This window comes from Dermochelys coriacea, chromosome 11 (assembly GCF_009764565.3).
Source record: "Dermochelys coriacea isolate rDerCor1 chromosome 11, rDerCor1.pri.v4, whole genome shotgun sequence".
Taxonomy (NCBI): domain Eukaryota; kingdom Metazoa; phylum Chordata; order Testudines; family Dermochelyidae; genus Dermochelys; species Dermochelys coriacea.
In genome coordinates this window covers 53395552-53416649 of record NC_050078.2, presented here as the reverse complement: position 1 = coordinate 53416649, position 21098 = coordinate 53395552, and the positions used below count along the sequence as shown (strand labels likewise).

The window sequence follows — 21098 nt, the reverse complement described above, 5'->3', positions numbered from 1 at the left end:
TCTCCTGACCTATTTTATTCATCATTTTTAAATTCTTCAATTTGTTCTGCCGTGTCCTTTGCATCATTTGTGGCATTTAGCAAGATATTTCTACTTAAGCAACATTCTTTGAAGAAACAGTTCCAGTTGTACTCTAAAATTGAAAAAAGCAAAGAAAAGAGACTTTGAAAAAGATCCAAGCACTGACTCCTGTTTAATCCAAATGGAAATATTTTAAGTGACATTAGTACCTGTGTAATGTGCCAAATTTATAATGCCTATTTTGAACATATATAGAAAATTTCTCTTTACAAGGTTAATTGCCAAATTTAGCCAAACTGCCCTGCCATATCCAGAAGGACCATCTCTTGGGCTGAGAGGGTTGTTCCACCTCTATGTTAATTACATCCTTGGCCTGTTGAAACCATCAGAAAGGATACTAATTACTGCCAGTACTTTTGTGATCAGTTCATTGGGAACTAGACTGAGACCACCCACTAATTTCACTGATGAACAACCATCAAATTGAAAAAGTTTTCAGGTAATAATAATCTAGGGTCAAATCTTTTAACACCTGGGAGCATGGAACTCCAACTGAAGTAAAAACATCAGCATGGAGCCACAAAGGGGCTTAGATATTGCAATACTCAGGGTCGCAATGCCTAACTTCCAGGTGCCTAGAAAAATAATTGGGCTCCACAAACCCTCATTTAGATGCCTTGTTTCCTGTACAATCCATGGGGAGAGACAGACATCTACGAATGTGATCCGCAAAAAAAAGACATCATGCTAGGCAGAGAGCCCATTAAGCTAGCCCATGGGAGATGCTGAGGAGAGGGATGTGTCCTAAGTGTCCCCTCTCACTGTTAGATTCCACAGGCTTGGTCTCACTACAGAGTTAGGTTGACATAAGGTAATTTACATCAACCTAACTCTGTAAGTATCTAAATTACAACATTGCTCCCGCCGCTGTAAGTCGCCCACTACACTGACCTAATAACTCCACCTCTATGGAGGTTGATGTAGTTAGGGTAATGTAGTGTCAATGTAGACACTGCTTTTCTTATATTGTCTGTTGGTGTGAGCTTTGTGTGGGGCTGGCAGCTCGGGCTTTCAGCCCCAGGTCAGGAGGGGGTGGAGGGACTCTAGCTGTCAATGCCCCGCAATGCCCCACACAATTAAGTCGATGGAAGAGCTCCTAGTGGGGACGCGCACTGCCAACAAAGGGGGCGTAGTGTCGACATGAACCACTGCAGTAATTACTGCCATGGCTGTATGTCGACCTAATTTAGGTCAACTTAATTTTGTAGTGTAGGCAAGGCCTAAATCCAGGCTGCAGGAAGGTGCTTAGCTCGGCTTGTGATCCACAGCTGGAAACCTTCTGGAGTCAGGCACCGTAGGCATCTAAGGGTATGTCTACACAGCAAAGAAAAACACATGGCTGGTTCGTGCCAGCTAACTTGGGCTTGCAGAGCTCATTATATATCCCCAGAGCCATACAATCCTGTCCTAGTTCATTTTATATGAAGAAAAGTTCAGAATGACAGTAGTTGGCAAGAGAAGGCTATATTGTAAGATTAATTTTAGCTTGAAAATTCTGTATGTAAAGATTGCCATGAACAACACCTTTAAAATGAATTAATCCAGTGGTAAATGTGGTATGGAATTACAAGTAAGACCTTTAATGCTGCAGAAAAACAACTGACAAAGGGAAATGTCTGCAATAGTCTAAAGGAAATCAGTCAACTTACATGTGTTTAACATTAGGAATATTTCTCTTTCCTCAGTGTGGGCCAGTAACTCCAGCAGATTATAATTATGAGTTACATGTGAATCAATGGATAATTATAAGAGGCATATATTTAAAATATTAAACACTAAAGTCATTCAAAAATTTTTTTTAAGTCTTAAGGCAATTAGTTTCTTTTCAGCTCTTGTTTCTACTTTCTTTGTTTAACTTTTGCTAATGGAATTCCATTCATTGATACTTCTGCCACATTATATGCAAACATGTGAATTAGATGTATACATCATTTCCTTTGTTTCTGGGCTAGTCAATGGAAGGAATTATTCACAGATAAGCAGTATGAGGATTCTGCTCCAAATCTCTCCTTCTTCCCATTCCTCCTGTAAGATGATTCACATTAATATAGGCAGACAATGGTAAAGCAGGGTTAGATATTGCTCCTATTGAAGTTAATGAACATGATTCTCCACTGCCTTTAAGACCTGTGCAAAGTGGATATAAAATACTACTATTGTGGGTGTAAACCACTGCAATTTGATAGCATTTAAAACCCACTTTCTACTAATTTTTCCACCTTCATAAATTACTGCACAAAGTACAAGACAATGGAGAATAAAGCTTAACAAGATTTTTAATCATTAGATTTTGTATGCTTTATCAGAGCCAAATGCCCCAGAACTCAATATTTGCCTGTTATGTTACTTTTGGTGTTTGCTCCAAATAAGAACTGTTCCTAAAATGTTGTTAATGCAATGTCTTAAACTGAGATGACAAAATAATTTGAAAGTATGCAAACAATAAAAATATTAATTGAATTCTGGGTTCAGAGGGATGCACTAAACTCAGTAATTTGAGGTGCATCAAATTCAAGGCATTATTTTAAATTTATATTGTAAAATTTGGTAGACTACTGTATATCCCATATAGATAAAATTAAATTGCACCTGATTCTGCAAGCTGGTGTGCACCCTCAAATCTCACAGAAGATGCTCAGTGTCTTGCATAAGGTACTCAGCACCTTCCAGAACGGAGCCCTTTGTTCGAAAATAAGGTATACAAAAGGTATCCTGTGATGTTCATGGATCAGCAAATCATTTGTAATTCATAAGCATCCATGTCTGAAAGCTTGTGTATTATCAATTATTTGCTGCTTCATGAAAACCTAGATAACATTCTCTGCTTTGCACACATTTTTCTCATGGATCACAATGGCTGCAAACACTTTTTGTACAAAAATTTGAATTGCCAGCCCTATAGTCTAGATCATACAAAACTAAGTTGTGGGATATATCCTGAAGAGTGCTTGGTGCAGCACAAGAGTGGAAGATGCAAAAGAAGGGTTTTAAGACAGCTTTACATTCCCTATTCTAGAGCCATGTTAGTACTGTAACCCTTCTTGTAACGAGTTGCTGTGAGCTCAATCAGCCCCACCCTGCTTCACCTGCATGTGCTGTCAGGCTTGGAGAAAATGGTTAAAAGAAAAGGTCCAGCTCAGTTAGGAGGAAGAGAAGTTCTCTAGTGCTAGTCTCCTCCAGGATAGCCTGGTTGGGGTTGCGGTACAACCAGCACTGCTAGATGCCAGAGCCTCCCTGAAGGAAAGTAGGTCTGGCCTACCACTATTGTGTTTACTTTGTTACCCCGGACTATTGTGATCCATTTTTGACCCAGGGTTGTTGCGTTTACTGTTCTATCTAGGACCTGCTTCTGGTCTGACTGGGACTGCTGCAGGCAATGACTCCCCTGAAGGGGATGAACACCCTTAATAAACCTGTTGCTTTGCCCCCTACTGTGTCTCTTTAGTATTTTGTGACAGCTCCTAAAGTGATATGATCACATTCCACTGGCCAAGAAGAGAGGGCACAGGAGCTATTACAGTGTCTTTATGCCACCTAAAGATTCTTCTGGCATTGAGGAATCTTCCAATAGCTGGCTACACTGGCTTTAAGGTATTTTTGTGCTGAGCAAGCAGCACCAAGATATTGGATAATTGGGCCTAAATGTTTGCAACAATTTTACTTTCAGCAATGAATGAATGAATCAATCAACAAGTAAATAAATTCCTCTTAATAAAATAACGTCCAAGCAAGTTGACCCAAACCTGTAGCTCTTATTAAAACTAACAATGAAGAGCCAAGTGTGTTCAGATTATGTTGAAAACAGTACACGTAAATAGCTTACAACTACACATTACTATGGGCAGAGACACAAACATTAGTCTTCCTTTTTGCTGACCAAGCCAAAACACCCAAGAGACTAAAAAAACTTGTTTACATAGCTTTCATATCATTTTATTATTATATTTTATTTGTATTAGTGTAGAGCTTGGGAGCTTGAGTAATGGACCGGGACTCCATTGTTCTACAAACAGCAAACAAAAGACAGTCCCTGCCCCAAAGAGTTTACAATTCAAGACTAAAACAAGAGACAACAAATAGATTCAGACAGACTGATATGGAAGTATTAAAAAACAATGAGAGTATACTGGTCAGCATGACAGGCAATGGTCTCAGCACACTAGCAGCCTAACCATTGTCAAGTTATTTGTCAGCATCATGGAAAATGAGAATTTTAAGGAGAGTTTAGAAGGTTGGATTTAACTATATTGGTTTAGAAAACAATATAATTTAAGCAGCACAACCCCTTAGTCTGGATGCAGCTATGCCGTGTAAATGTTCCTTATCGGTATAGTTTATTTCTATAAATATGCAGAAATAAACTATACTAATAAAGTAACTTTTATTCCAGTATAATCACATCTACACTATGGGTTCTACTGCTTTAACTATATCAGTTTCTAAATAGAATTCTTTTTTGTATCAGTCTTTTAAGAACAAAACTTATAATAAGTGATAAAAATAATATAATCTTTTAAAGGTATTTCTTCAGAGTAAAATAGTGCCTTACATTTTTCACAGTTCGGTACAAACTTTAATCTAAGATTTAAAAAAATTATTTCTATTTAACTGCTTAATGTTAAGCTAAACATTTGCTGAATTTAGTAGGATTAACTATGTACTGTACTTATGCTGTTCTATACACTCTAATACTTTTTATAAAGTTTCGAAGACCCGGAAGGTGCAGAGGACCTAATCCAAAATTCATTAAAGTCAACTCTCTTTGACTTCAGTGGGTTTGGATCAGGCCCTAACTGAGCTCACACATAATCCAACATCTGAGATATTTTAAAAGATCTAGTCCAGTCCACCTCAGACTTTTTCTCCTTTGACTTTGAAGTGCTATCCGTGAAGTGGTGAAGGTCTTGTGATATTACTTCACAGCATGAATCTGGTTGTTAGTTTTACAGATTCTACTTGCACATACCAATACTGCATAAACATTTCCATCTTAGGGAAAACAACAACAACAACAAAATCTTGGGCAACAGCCTATGTAAAGCTGATGAACTGGATTTCCACCTCTCGTATGCCAGTGTAAATCAGCAGTAAATCTGAAGCCAGTGGAGTTACGTAAGTGTAAAGTAGGCATACGTGAAGGAGAATGTCAGGACTGATATTCTGTAATATAAATAAGCAACCTACAAATATCAAAAACAAGCAACCTTCTCCCCTTCCACATGCAGAATACATATGCAGATCACCCTGAATCTCACACAGTGACAGCAGAACACATAAAAGGATACATAAAGGTGACATAAAGGGATACATTTTATCTCACCCTGACTTTCCAAAATAAACTCAGTATTTTTCTATCTAGATTCCTGAAGACCCCTCTTAAGGATAAACTTCTCTAAGGGCTAGTCTATTGAAGTTAGTCTCTAAGGTGCCACAAGTACTCCTTTTCTTTCTATTGAAGCAGTACAGTGGCAGAGCTGCGCCACTGTAGCATGTCTGGTGAAGAGGCTCTATGCCCTCCCGTTGGCATAATGCAACCTCCTCCGCGAGAAGCAGTAGCTATGTCTGTGGGAGAAGCTCTTCTGTCCACACTGGTGCTTGATCGGGGAGTGGCTTATTCACACCTCTGAACATTATACCAACATAAGTGGTCATGCATACAAACCTAAGTGATAGTTGCTGGGCTGCCAAAGTGCCCTCAACTAGAGCTATCAGGGGAAAAGCAATATAATCATGTCATCCATATAGAGCTACGCACTTGCCTGAGGACACACAAAATAACAAGAGGACAGGACATTCTCTTCAGGAACACCAAAAATAAGTCTCATTAGTGACTAAGAAAGTTCATTCCCCTCAAGCTCCCCCTCCACCCTTTACAGCTATTTTCACCCACACTTCAGCTCTTTCTTGCTATGGTTAAAGAACAGAAAGGGTGAGAAGTGTTGCTGCTGGTGCTCTTCCTCCAGTGGGTGGCTTAGATGGTCAGCCTGCTGCAGCATTTCTCACTGCTAAAGTTGAGTTGGAGGCTAGGGAGGGTCGGGTGGAGGAGTGGAATCCTCTAGCAAGGGAAGACATCAGGGCAAACACTGCTCACCCCACATGTACATGCATTCATACGCACAAAGCTATCGCACTGCACACATATCTGCCCAACCTATTCTCCTAGGGCCTGATCCTTCAAGGTGCTGAACACTCAACTCCCACTGAAACCAACTTCAGGAGCTACTCAGCACTTTGCAGGATCCAGCCTCTGGCCAGATTTCTTGGGAAAGGTCATTTGCCTGCTGCTCAAGAGGGAAGATGTGCTATAGAAGGTGCTGCTTATCCCAACCTATAGATGAGAGAGAGATGGTGGAGAAGGGAGATGCTACTACTCCTACCCCCTAGGTGATGTGGGAGAAAGTTTGATGAGGATGTCATCTAACCTAGGGAATAATGGAGAGATTGGTACAATGGGGGGTATTGCTGCCTGTAACACCAAGGTGGTGGGAGGGAGCATGTGCAGTGATGGATGTTACTGGGCAGAGATCCTTGCTGCTGGGCCTCCATCCCAGCAGAATCATAATAGCAGCTGCAGCCACTGCAGAATGCAGCCGCCCCCTCATTTTCCAAGGCTTCCTCTGAGGCCCTACAATGGAAACAGCTTCACTAGAAACAGTTTCATAATGCCTTTGCTTCCATCCTTCCTCACTAACAGGAGGCAGATTACATTTGGAGAAACACACTTACTCCTCTCTCACACATTCTTGCTGCGGGGCAGAAGTCACTGCTTCCTCATTGCTGCAGGCCATACCCCAAAACAGCTATGACTTCAAAAATGAAGTGAATTTAACATTTGTGAAAGGTGTTAGACTAAAAGCTCTGGAGACTGCAGTTCCCTGGCCACAGGATTATTAAAGTACAGGCAAAGGCTTCCCCCTACCATACTAGTCTCCCAGTGTCCCTTAACTCTTCCCTGGGCGAGGGTCACTTTTAGGGAATGTAATAGTTCAATTTCCACAGTCCACTTAGGACCTGTTCCTGCTCCCACTGAAGTCAGTGGGAGATTTGCCATTGACTTCAGTGGAGCAGAATTGGGCCTTTAGTCCTTGGCCTCTCTATTGAGGTTAACAAGTAGGATTGCCAGGAGTTCAGTTTTCAACCGGAACACCCAGTCGAAAACGGATCCTGGTGGCTCCGGTCAGCACTGCTAGTACAATATAGGTGTATGTTATATATAGGTAATATATAGGGATATATAGATAATATATAGGTGTATGTTATTAATCATTAGTATGTAGGTGACAATCCTAATAATAATCCAGCTGCTGCTGGAACCCTCCTGCTAAATCCCAGGAGTTACATTTAGCTGCTGGAACTGTATTCTTCTCTGCATTTACGCATGAGTCCTCCCATAATTGCATTTTCTCCCAAACTTTGAGAACCCTGATGAGACTCTCAGAACCCTCATCTCAGTGGGATAAATACAACTTGCCCTTCCTTCTTACCATGGCTCTCCCCCTCACCAAATATCCACCCACTGTAAATATCTGAAGTGGCTACTAGGGGTTCTCTTCTTCCTCAGCAGTCCTTTTTCCCAGTTGCTAAGGCTCTCCCACACCCCTTCCACTGACAGTATCACCTGGCCCATAAATTCAGAGGTGAAAGGGTTACAGTACAATGTATTCCTTCTTGTACAACTCCATCCTCCCCATTGTATTTTTTCCTATTTCTGCTTGTAGGAGTCAGTGGACCTGGCTCTGTAAGGTATTTTCTCTCTGACATTTCTCTCTGCAAAGTGTTTTTGGAGGAAGACTACCAATTATATGTGTTTAGAGATGGGCTGAAGCCAGTATTGGTATAACACATTTTTTTGAAAAAATGTGAGAACAGCCTCACAAAGACCAGCTTCTTCTGTCACTCTGCCCTCACAGAGGCTTTCCTTGCACACACACACCTGTCCCCTTGATCGTGTTGCTGTTTCCACCTTCTTCCTATGTAAAAACAAGAAAAACATGCTACATATTCTCTGCTCCGAGTCCCAGCACCTCAGACACAGAATCATAGAACTGGAAGGGACCTCAAGAGGTCAACTAGTCCAGTCCCCTGCACTCAAGGCAGGACTAAGTATTATCTAAACCAGTGGTCTCCAAACTTTTTGGCTCGGGCATCCCCAGGTTGAAGACCAGAAGACCTGCTGCAGATGTGCCACTGGAGAGGAACACCAGCCGTGGACGTGCAGAGCTGCCGCCGAAGAAAAAAAATGGCAGAGTGCCATCCAGTGGCGCTCCTGCTGCCGCACAGCCCCTGGGATCATCTCGCGCACCCCAGTTTGGAGACCACGGATCTAGTCCATCCCTGACAGGTGTTTGTCCAACCTGCTCTTAAAACTTCCCAATGATGGAGATTCCACAACCTCCCTAGGCAATTTATTCCAGTGCTTAATCACTCTGACAGCTAGGAAGTTTTTCCTAATGTCCAACCTAAACCACGCTTGCTGCAATTTAAGCCTATTGCTTCTTGTCCTAGCCTCAGAGGTTAAGAAGAACAATTTTTCTCCCTCTTCCTTGTAACAACCTTTTATGTACTTGAAAACTGTTATCATGTCCCCTCTTCAAGTCTTCTCATCTCCAGACTAAACAAACCCAATTTTTTCAATCTTCCCTCATAAGTCAGGTTTTCTAGACCTTTAATAATTTTTGTTGCTCTTCTCTGGACTTTCTCCAATTTGTCCACATCTTTCCTGAAATGTGGCGCCCAGAACTGGACACAATACTCCCGTTGAGGCCTAATCATCGTGGAATAGAGCGGAAGAATTGCTTCTCATGATTGCTTACAATATTCCTGCTAATACATCCCAGAATGAAGTTTGCTTTTTTTGCAACAGCATTACACTGTGAACTCATATTTAGCTTGAGATCCACTCTGACCCCCAGATTCCTTTCTGTAGTACTCCTTCCTAGGAAGTCTCTAAGGTGCCACAAGTACTCCTTTTCATTTCCCCTTTTGTATGTGTGCAACTGATTGTTCCTTCCTAAGTGGAGTACTTTGCATTTGTCCTTATTGAATTGCATAATATTTACTTCAGATCATTTCTCCAGTTTGTCCAGATCATTTTGAATTTTAATACTATCCTTCAAAGCACTTGCAACCCCTCCCAGCTTGGTATCATCTGCAAACTTCATAAGTGTACTCTCTATGCCATTATCTAAATCATTGATGCTGCTGACTGAGCCGAAGCACTGTAATGGTCATACTTGTGTTACTGTGTCTGTAACCACAGAGCTAGGGCACTAGGACCATGCTCTGTTTACAATAAACTTGGTCGAGCACCCTTGCCACTGAACTGTGCCTGTGGTCTTTCTTTATGAGTAACATTAAGGTCTGCTGAATTAACATGCTGTACTATCTACTAATAACTTCGAAGCTTCAAGGACAGAAGGACTGAGCAGCTTGAACAGCGTTGGGCTGGGTAAGACTATTGAGGTCTGCTGAACCAGCTCTCTGCGCAGAGCTGGACAGCCCACGGAAAGGCCATGCACAAGGCAAGCTAACTGACAACACCAGCAGACACTGTACACCATGTGTTGTAAACTAATAAAGATGAATCTCATTCAAAATAAAAGGGTTTTATTTAGTTATGAAAACAGCACCTGACAAACAGTCTGAAGAACATACTAGTAAATACATTTTAACTTAATTTTTTTTGGCACCTGTGAGGGGGTGGGGAGATCCCATCCAGTACGGGGTGAGTTCACCCCGTCCTTCGACCTGCCCTCTGTCTCTAAGCAGTGAGACCTAAGAGGTAAAGTCAATAGAGTTTCCCTGATCTGCAAGACTGTAAGGCCGGAGTCTATGTAATCGCCCTGATCCGCAGGGTGTTAGAGTCTCATGACCTACGTCAATGCCCTTCTCAGTAGGGCAGCAAGGCCTAGCAGCCAGAGTTCACAGAGATACCCTGGGTCCTCAGGGCAGTAAGGCCTGGCTGGCGGCCAGAGTCCATAGAGATTCCCCAGGTCCTCAGGGCAGTAAGACCTGGTGGCCCATTGGGGTATGTGGGCCACAACCAGGGGGGAGGTGTGGCAGCCAGAGTAGGGGGACCTGGGCCCTGCCTGCTCCATCAGATCCCAGGCCAGGGCCCTGTCAGTGGTGAGGGTGCCTGGCACTGAGTCGAAGATATTGAACAGAACCGGACCCAGAACCGATCCCTGCGGGACCCCACTCATTATGCCCTTCCAGCATGACTGTGAACCACTGATAATTACTCTCTGGGAACAATTTTCCAACCAGTTATGCACCCACTTTATAGTAGCTCCATCTAGGTTTTATTTCCCTATTTTGTTTATGAGAAGGTCATGAAAGACAGTATGAAAAGCCTTACTAAAGTCAAGATATACCACATCTACCACTCCCCACATCTACAAGGCTTGTTAACTTGTCAAAGAAAGCTATCAGGTTGGTTTGACATGATTTGTTCTTGACAAATCAATGCTGACTGTTATTTATCACCTTATTATCTTCTAGGTCAGTGGCTCCCAAACTTGTTCTGCCACTTGTTCAGGGAAAGCCCCTGCCAGGCTGGGCCAGTTTGTTTACCTGCTGTGTACGCAGGTTCGGCCAATCGTGGTTCCCACTGACTGCGGTTTGCTGCTCCAGGCCAATGGGAGCTGCTGGATGCAGTGGCCAGCACGTCCCTTAGCCCGTGCCACTTCAAACAGATCCCATTGGCCTGGAGCAGTGAACTACAGCCACTGGGAGCTGCAATCGGCCAAACCTGTGGACGCGGCAGGTAAACAAACTGGCTTGGCCCGGGAGGGGCTTTCCCTGCACAAGTGGAGGAACAAGTTTGGGAACCACTGTTCGAGGTGTTTGCAAATTGATTGCTTAATTATTTGCTTCATTTTCTTTCCATGTACAGAAGTTAAGCTGACTGGTCTGCAATTCCCAGGTTGTTCTTATTTCCCTTTTTATATATGGGCACTATATTTGCCCTTTTCCAGTCTTCTGGAATGTCTCCTGTCTTCCATGAATCTTCAAAGATAATTGCTAATGGCTCAGATATCTCCTCAGTCAACTCCTTGAGTATTCTAGGATGCATTTCATCAGGTCCTGGTGATTTGAAGACATCTAACTTGTCTAAGTAATTTTTGACTTGTTCTTTCTGTATTTTAGACTCTGATCCTACCTCATTTCACTGGCATTCGCTATGTTAGACGTCCAATTGCCACCAACCTTCTTGGTGAAAACCGAAACACAGAAGTCATTAAGCACCTCTGCATTTTCCACATTTTCTGTTATTGTCTTTCCCCCGTCATTGAGTAATGGGCCTACTCTGTCCTTGGTCTTCCTCTTGTTTCCAATGTATTTGTAGAATGTTTTCTTGTTTCCTTTTATGTCCCTAGCTAGTTTAATCTCACTTTGTGTCTTGACTTTTCTAATTTTGTCCCTATATACTTGTGTTATTTGTTTATAGTCATCCTTGTAATTTGACCGAGTTTCCACTTTTTGTAGGACTCTTTTCTGAGTTTTAGATCATTGAAGACCTCCTGGTTAAGCCAGGGTGGTCTCTTGCCATACTTCCTATCTTTCCTATGCAGTGGGGTAGTTTGCTCTTGTGCCCTTAATAATGTCTCTTTGAAAAACTGTCAACTGTCGTCAATTGTTTTTCCCCTTGGACTTGCTTCCCATGGGATTTTACCAACATGGAATGTAATGGAAACCATGGATAAGAAAATGCTTTGTGGAACCTCACTCTTTGCATAGCCTACCACCCAGTCTGGTTCAAGGTGCAAAATTCTGATATGGAGCTGTGAGCAGTTCACCGGATTAGGAGATGGGAGACCAGGGGCTCAAAGTCCCATCATTTACACTAGTATTAATCTCAAATAACTGTACTGAAGCCAATTGGGTCACACTTGCGTAAAAATCAGTGTAAGTTAGAAAAGAATCAGATCCTAGGCTTCTACTCCTGGACCTAACAAAGATATCCTGTGTGACCTTGTATTGAACACAATCCTCCCCTTTGCTTTAATAATGGGCTTCCGAGAGCTCCCAAAAGTCCCCTCCAGCACATTTCTATAATTTTGAGCCAGTCTCTGAGTCTATATTTCCTCAGCTGTACAATGGGAATAACAACGGATAGCATTTACCTATCTCAAAGAGATATTGTAAGGCTAAATACACGTCTGTAAACTATACAGACTCTCAGATGGAAGGTGTCATATAAGTGTAAAATATTAGCTGGATATCAAACTCGCCATAATTCAGGTATGTTTAAGTTTGGTCCATTTACAGAGAAGTCATTTTTAAAGCATGGATGGAGATCTGAGTTCAGATCTTGAACTCCTCCAAACTTTGGGGGCATTCAGTTATGGTGTTTTGGTTTGGGCCTATTTCTAATTGTACTGTATTGAGAGGCAGAATATTGATGTTTTATACACTCAAAATAGATTAACAGGCTGCATTTTTAATAATAATATAATTTATGGCCAAATGTAGACCCTGATATCTTGCAAATGGTTCCATGTGGGCAGTCCCCCTGGTGCCTGCAAAATGAAAATGGGGCTCCATGTTGGTGCAGCGGTCTGTCTTTGCATAACAGGAGTGGGGCCCTAGTTTGTTAACAGTCCGTATTACAGAAATTTACTTCATCCTCTTTTATGTCAAGTTTTAGTCGGTTATTTACAATTGAATTTAAAACATTCAGAGAAAGAAATTGCAACAGAAATGCTATTATAGATGGTGCCACTGCAAGTAGGGGCTGACATTTTCAGAAACGAAAACCAAGTCTGCCATCTAGAGTCTTTTAGTGTTTTTGAGGTGGATTTTTATCCTGGAAAACAAATCTTATTGTAAGTTTTTAAAACGAAGTTGGATCAAGACATGTTGATCAAGATATGTTGATATGTTCCCAAGTCATGAACTGCAGTTTCACCTACCCCGCAATCTCTCTCACACACTTTTAAACTCTAATACTAATATTCTCACTCAAAGTGTTAACATAACGTTGGTGTAGATCCTTCACACTTATTTGTTAGAGACCAGCACTGAGAAGACCTCAAAGTGATTACTAAATTATTTTTACTATATTATTATAACAAAAACATGGACACCTAGGACTTTACAGCTCTTTTTACACAGGACTGTATGGCTACTTGGAACTTCATAGTGGCAGTGGGATAACATTTTCCTCCACTGGAAGCACAGGCCCGTATTATTTGAGATAAAGGAGAATCTTTGTTAGCTGTTGGCAGGGTAAGGCCTGTGAACCCAGTTATACAGTTCTGATTCCATCCTGTAGAAAGCAAAAAGATATAAATCACCCCAAAGTTTTCCTTAAACTTTATTTTTTTTTCTATTTTAAGGTGAGTGGTGGGACACCAAGGATAAATCCAGTCCTGCAGTGATCTCCATATGGGCAATCAATGGGAATCTACTGGACAGCAGAGATCCACCTACATGGACCTCATTGCAGAGTCATCACCCAAGTTCCTAATCTCACCAAAGATGTAAATCATGTTTGAAAATCATTTTAAAACTCTGTTCTAGTAGACTCCCATCCCCAAACCGGTTAAAACATTTGCAGCTGCCTTTTCTAGACAGGGCAATACTATGTTCAAAACCACTTTAAAAAAACCTGTACTCACTATTAGCCTCTACAATGTCTCTCATACGATTTTGGAAACTGGTGCAGCCCTATTCACTCTCAAAGCCAGTTCAGAGAGATCCCCGTTTGAATTGTGTTTTGAGATAATGTTCAAACACAGTAATGCTGAATAAAAGGAGTAAAAACATTTTTGCTTTTGACTTCATGCAAAGAACTGCATCATGCTAACAAGGTGTACATGAGAAGCCATTTGCAGAGCACAAGTTCTGCATACTCATAAGCACCATCTTCTATTAACTATTTACATATGAGCAGTAGCATTCATTATTTGTGTGACTGCAGCAGCTGTCACAGAGCAGGACCACATTATACTAGGTCCTGTACAAACACAGAATGAAAAAGATAGTCCCCAGCTCAAAAATCTTACAATCTAAGCAGAAGACAAGACATACTCTATACCTCTTTTACAGACCACTCCTATGACAGTGAGGATGGGGCTATGTTTGTGCTCTTAGTAAATACAGATTCAATGCGTTCAAACTCCCCCGTCAGCTGTGACAGTGATGACAATGGTATAGCTAGGTAGCTAAAACTTCTTCAATTAAGTCTATTTTCAGTGACCTTGAGCCTGTATACCAGCACTTAGCTAGCATTCATCATGTGCTCAAATTGAATTGCAACCAATTTGAAGGGCTTCTTCAAGACTTCTCTACTGAGATGGGAGACATACCAGGCCCTATGTAATCCTGTTTGCCATTAGGGAAACCAGGGCTGGCTGTCTGCTGTTTCCCCATAATATATTCTCCACACAAGAGAGCAGATCTACCTACTATTCCTCAGCTGTTCAGTAGCAGCAGGAATCAGGACCTATTAATGTTGCTCAGTGAGGAACCCTCTCACCTTATCCTTAAAGCCTGTTCTTAACAAGTCATGGGGAAGGCACTGGATTCTCCCACAGTTGCAAATATTCCTATTCCTCATGGGAAAGTGCTAAAGGTGATTGATAGAAAAACATCACCTGCAGAGTGGGTTGTGTGATAAGGGATATTGATCAGTATACTCTGGTAGAGATGGGAAAAGAAGGGAAGTGGATGTGAAGCAGAGGGTTGATAGAGGAATTTGGTCCCTTTACATTGGATGCCTATGCTAGGTCAGGGTGAGCTTTAGAAAATGTTTCAAAACTTAATGGGGAGTACTGCAGGAGGAAATGGGACATACTAGGAGATCAGAGTATATGTGTGCGTGGGTCAGTAGGGTTGGGTGTAAGAATGTGCACAGAAGCAGCATAGAGTGTGTTGGGGGAGGAAGGAAACACCACTGGTGTGGAAATGTGTGGGTGAGCAGTGCACAGTGTGAGTGTAGATGAAGCACCAGCACTAAGTATGGGTGGGTAATTAGGTGGGGTATCTGTGTGGGAGCAGCACTGGTTCTGAGAACTGGGGTGTATGTTGGGAACAGCACTCAGTCTGGGTGCAGGGGGAACAGGGCTGGGTGTTGTTGGAGTATGGGGGGGGAGAGTAGATTTGGGTGTTGAGTGGTTTGGGGGTGAGTAAGGTTGGGAATTGGAAGCAACAGGGTTGAGCACGGCACTGGTAGAAGCAGGGCTCGGTCGGGGTGAGGTATTGGTGGAAGCAGGACTGGGTGTGGCTGGGTCGGGGTGCTGGTGAGAGCAGGGCTAGGTCAGAGTGTTGGGGGCAGAAGGACTGGCTGTGGCTGGGTCAGGGTGTTGGGGACGGCAGGGCTGCATCAGGGTGTTGAAGAAAACAGGGCTTGGTTGGGGTGGGGTGTTGGGGCAGTGGGACTGGATCAGAGTGTTGGGGGAGCAAGGCTGGCTGTGGCTGGGTCAGGGTGTTCGGGGGCTGGGTCAGAGTGTTTGGGGGGAGCAGGGCTTGGTCAGGGTGCTGGTGGGAGCAGGGCTCGGTTGGGCTGGGTCAAGGTGTTTGGGGGGAACAGGGCTGGGTGTGGCTGGGTCAGGGTGTTGGGGGGGACATCAGGGTTGGGTGTGGCTGAGTTGGTGTTGATGGTGGCGGGGCAGGGCTGGGGCAGGGTGTTGGGGGGACACCAGGGCTGGGTGTGGCTGGGTTGGGGTGTTGGTGGGGGGGGAGAACATCACCAGGGCTGGGCGTGGCTGGGTTGGGGTGTTGTGGGGGGCAAGGGACACCAGGGCTGGGTGTGGTTGGGTCAGGGTGTTGGTGGGGGATGGCACAGTAGGGCTGGGTCGGGGTGTTGGGGGAGACACTAGGGCTGGGTCAGGGTGTCGGGGGGACGCTAGGGCGGGGCGGGGCTGGGTCGGGGTGTCGGGGGGACGCTAGGGCTGGGCGGGGCTGGGTCGGAGTGTCGGGGGGACGCTAGGGCGGGGCGGGGCTGGGTCAGGGTGTTCGGGGGGGACGCTAGGGCGGGGCGGGGCTGGGTCGGGGTGTCGGGGGGACGCTAGGGCTGGGCGGGGCTGGGTCGGAGTGTCGGGGGGACGCTAGGGCGGGGCGGGGCTGGGTCGGGGTGTCGGGGGGACGCTAGGGCGGGGCGGGGCTGGGTCGGGGTGTCGGGGGGACGCTAGGGCGGGGCGGGGCTGGGTCGGGGTGTTCGGGGGGGACGCTAGGGCGGGGCGGGGCTGGGTCGGGGTGTCGGGGGGGACGCTAGGGCGGGGCGGGGCTGGGTCGGGGTGTCGGGGGGGACGCTAGGGCGGGGCGGGGCGGGGCTGGGTCGGGGTGTCGGGGGGGACGCTAGGGCGGGGCGGGGCTGGGTCGGGTGTCGGGGGGGACGCTAGGGCGGGGCGGGGCTGGGTCGGGGTGTCGGGGGGACGCTAGGGCGGGGCGGGGCTGGGTCGGGGTGTCGGGGGGGACGCTAGGACGGGGCGGGGCTGGGTCGGGGTGTCGGGGGGACGCTAGGGCGGGGCGGGGCTGGGTCGGGGTGTCGGGGGGACGCTAGGGCGGGGCGGGGCTGGGTCGGGGTGTCGGGGGGACGCTAGGGCGGGGCGGGGCTGGGTCGGGGTGTCGGGGGGGACGCTAGGGCGGGGCGGGGCTGGGTCGGGGTGTCGGGGGGACGCTAGGGCTGGGCGGGGCTGGGTCCGGGGTGTTCGGGGGGGACACGGGCTGGGCGTGGCTGGGTCGGGGTGTTGAGCGGAGCAGGGCTGGCTGCGGGATCACGTGGATAGGGAGCGCGAGAGCAGTGGGTGGGGGCCGCACTCCCCCTCCGCCTCTCACGGGGCCGCGCCGCCCGTGCACCGGGCAACGCTAGCGCCACAAGCCTGCACGTCACTTCCGCTTCCTGTGGCTTCCGCTGGGCGTGGTTCTTTCTTGTTTCCGGTCCGCGCCGTGGTGGCGCGGTTGGGTGACGCACGTGGGCTGCGCCGTACTGGCCGGCGCGGGGAGGTCGCGGTTTCTCGTTGCCTACTGGGGATGGGGCCGCACATGGGTCTGGTGGTGAGGCAGCTCCCCAGGTAAAGCGAGCGGGACACCGGCAGGGAGGGGCGCGGCTGGGTGTGTCACGGTCACCCCGCCCCCCAGGTCCTTTGGGTGCCTGTCCCTGGTCATGCGACGGTCACACATGGCCCTAGATGAGTGGGTGCAGAGCGCTCTTCTCGTCCGTTGTCACTGACCCGCCCCGGGACCAGAGCGGGAGGTGGCCTCCTGTAGCTCCCTAGAGAGCCCTCCCGCCCCTGCCCGGTCCGAGCCACTGCCCCTTGGTGAGTCCCCATCTCCTTTCTATGGCAAGGAGAGGACACCTGTGGGTCAGGCTCCTTCAGGGATGAAGCCATCCAGCACCGTCTGACATGGAAAAGTGTTACCAGTTTGTGTCCGTGCCAGGCCACATAATCTTACAGTTGGCCCTTAACAGTCTGGCTTGTTTTAGGGAAGTGCCGTTTAAAAGAATCAGCCACAACAGATCTTCCCACTACTTAATAATGAGGAGTCCGTAGAAGATAACTTTTTTCTTTTTATGCTGTGCAAATTTTAGTTAGTTACAATTAGGCGTTGTAGGCCACACGTTTGAGTTCTTGCAGTAGTCCTGGAGAATGGCAAACATAGCACCTCTCTTTAAAAAAGGTTAACAAAGGACCTAGGGAATAATAGGCCATGTAACTTCAATACCTGGAAAGATTAATAGAAAAAAATTATTAAGCAGTCAGTTTGTAGGGATGTGGAGGGTAATTAATAATAGCCAACAAAGATTTGTCAAGAACAATCATGTTGAAACAATTTTAACTTGTTTCTTTGACAGGGTAATTGGCCTAGTGGATATGAGAAGCAGTAGATGTGATCTCTTGACTTTAATGTTTTTGACACAGTCCTGTGTGATAATCTCATAAGCAAACTAGGGAAATATGGTCTTGCTTAAATTACTATATGTGAGTGCATAACTAGTTGCAACACTCATCATAATAATGAATAGTTTGCTGTCAAACTGGATGGACATAGCACATGGATTCCCTGGGTCTAGTTCTATTCAATATTTTCACAATGATTTGGTTTACAGAGTAGAGCTGTACTTTTAACATTTGTAGATGTTACCATCTTGAGAGGTGTTGTAAGCACTTTGTAGGACAGGATTAGAATTTAAAATGTTGATAAATTGGAGAATTGGTCTGCAATCAAAAAGATTAAATACAATAGAGGCAAGTGTAGAGTATTTTGCTTAAGAAGGGGGAAAAATCAAATACACAAATACAAAATGGAGAATAACTGGATAGGCAGTGGTACTGCAAAAGAGGACTTGGAGGTTATAATGAATCAAATTGAAGGAGAGTCAGCAATGTTATGCTGTAGCTAAATAGGTAAATGTCATTCTGGGAACTATTAACAGGTTATCGTGTGCAACACATAGGAAGTAGTTGTATTGTTCTGCTCTACTTGGCGCTGGTGAGGCTTCAAAGGTGCAGTATTCTGTCCATTTTGGGGCACCACACTTTAAAAAAGATGTGGATAAGTTCTAGAGAGTCCAGTGGAACTGGAAAAGGTTGCTATAAAGAGGACATCGATCAATTGTTCTCCATGTCCACTGAGCATAGGACAAGTAGTAACTGGTTTAGTTTGCAACAAGGGAGTTTTAGGTTGGATATTAAGAAAAACTTACTATAAGTATAGTTAAGCACTGGAACAGGCTACTTTAGGAGGATGGGGAATCCTTGCCTAAAGAAGTAAAACCCCAGTCAGGGATGGTCTAGGTGTACTTAATCCTTCCTCAGTATTGACAGATGGACTAGATGACCTCCTAAGGTCACTTTTAGTCCTACATATCTATGATTAAAATTATCCTGGGGTGGGGGCAGCAACCTGCAGCATTTAACTTTTAAAACTCAACCTGCATTTTGGGACACTTGCCAATTATTCATGGCAGAAATGAATACCCTTAAAATAGAAAACAATAAAATAAAAATTTTGAAGTGGGGAATGGATAAAAGTGGAAAAAATCTCCATCTATGGGGCTGTTTCTCACCTGGGGCTGTTATCTGAAGAATTATAGTGGTAAGATCAGAGAAAGCAATTAATGGAGGAGTTAATTAGAGAATTAACCAAGTCCCTGGAGGCCAAAAAGAAATTATGTGGGAATAGGACCCATGTGGCAGGGAAAATATGTATAGTCCCTTTCCATTGAGACTGATATCTGGTGATTATATATTCATGTCTTCAATGTGCAATTCTAGGGTCATTCTAGTTTTGGTGGGGTAATGTCCCTGAGAATGAGATTTGTTCCCAAGAGGATCAAGCATTTGATCAAAATCCCCAGGAAACGGAATAGAGATACGGAATTCTCTATAAAAGAAAAGGAGTACTTGTGGCACCTTAGAGACTAACAAATTTATCTGGGCACAAGCTTTCGTGAGCTACAGCTCACTTCATCGGATGCATCCGATGAAGTGAGCTGTAGCTCACGAAAGCTTGTGCTCAGATAAATTTGTTAGTCTCTAAGGTGCCACAAGTACTCCTTTTCTTTTTGCGAATACAGACTAACACGGCTGCTACTCAATGGAGTTCTCTATATATTTTAGTAAAAGACCTATAGAAGATTGCATATAAGCAATGATTAGTTCAGATCCATTTATGGCGTTTTACAGATTAAAAATCTGCCCTGATCCAGTGAAAGTGACTCAGACTGTTACTGCCATTGCTTTATGGAAGTGTATGGATTCTCTTCTGTATTTGGATGAGAAACATCAAGGCCTTGTTTTTCCTATGCAGTCATTCTAATTAGTGTCAATGTTATACCAATAAAATAAAAACCAGCAGGATCTTAAAGGAGAAAAGGCAAAATGCCACATTTATTGTGAATACAGAAAGAATCCTAGTAAGCAGTTAGTTAGAGCTATAACATTCCATTCAATTTCATATTTATTCTCTCTCTCTCTCTCTCTCTCACACACACACACACACACACACACACACGTTCCGCAGGGTTGTTATCATAGTTACCAGCCTTAGAGTTGCTCATGCCAAGTCCCTGGCCAGGTGGCCTGGACATGAGGAGGGAGCAGGGCCTTGTCAGATGCTCATCTGACGTTCCTGGAAGTTGGTTTGCCGAATCAGACCCCAAAGTTTTCACTTTCTAGAGTCCATTTTTATAGGAATTTTTTCCTATGCCAGTCTATGGGAATTGCTTCATCATGCTGTTGCTGAATCAATCAGCAGATGGCACATTCCTGATGGCTCCGTGCTGCCAGATGTTATCTTGTTCTTTGGTTCTCCCATTCTTAAGGCTGTTAGGTGGATTCCAGTCTGCCCTCCGGGGGTCCTCTGGTTATTTCCACTTGACGCCGCCTTCAGCCGATGGACACTGGATTCTTAGGCTGGCACCTCCCTGATCATTCAGTTATTATCCACACCAAGCATCCATCCACATACATCCTCTATCTCGGTTTTAATCACACTTGTTAACAAAGCGAGATGAATACAACAAAAGGGTGGGGAATCTCGGTGCTGTTTCTGTTGTTACAGAGTATTGCTTTGAGAACAGACTCTTAGAACATTATCTTAATAAAATTATTAAATCTGTACTAACACAATTAGCAGCTTGCAAGTTTCACACAGAGGGAGAGAAACAGTACCAAAAACCAAGAGACCTCAATTAATAATACCCTGGAATTTAAACTATTGGGAATCAAACTCATTTGTGATTTTAATACAGAACTTCTTTAATATGATCCAACGTCAAGTGTCTCTTCTGCAGCAAAACCACCACATATCTACCTTTGCTTTCTTTAATAATGAGTACACTTTCTTTTAAAGTGGAGTGTTGAGTCCCTTTACATTCTAGGAAATAAAACTGAACTGGAGGACCATTTGGCGATGTTAATTATTTTTGTCACGTGTGGCCTTACAAACAAGGGTGACAGTGCTTGTGTCATGTGCTCTACTGCACTCCAACCTACGCCCTGCACAGAATTCCATGAGGTGGGAGAGTCTACAGATGAAATGCCTCAGACACTTATTCCACAGATTTT

General features: G+C 44.7%; 1 protein-coding gene and 1 long non-coding RNA gene across 3 annotated transcripts in view; one reads left to right on the top strand and one right to left on the bottom strand.

The window, feature by feature from the left end:
- Positions 1 to 7377: 7377 nt before the first annotated feature.
- On the bottom strand, positions 7378 to 14412 carry LOC122458029. Its single transcript, XR_006277846.1, has 3 exons — positions 14123 to 14412; positions 8015 to 8051; positions 7378 to 7447 (listed from the first exon to the last, which is right to left on the bottom strand). It is a non-coding gene; the product is annotated as an uncharacterized LOC122458029 (long non-coding RNA).
- Positions 14413 to 16892: 2480 nt separating this feature from the next.
- HIBCH (3-hydroxyisobutyryl-CoA hydrolase) overlaps positions 16893 to 21098 on the top strand; it is a 100727-nt gene continuing 96521 nt past the window's right edge. Inside the window, exon 1 of one of the 2 annotated variants that reach the window (XM_038421344.2) lies at positions 16893 to 17099. In XM_038421344.2, the coding sequence (XP_038277272.1) occupies positions 17059 to 17099 (41 nt within the window). In that variant the 5' untranslated portion in view covers positions 16893 to 17058. The remainder of the gene's footprint in view (positions 17100 to 21098) is intronic. The other variant, XR_006278058.1, reaches the window with a different exon arrangement.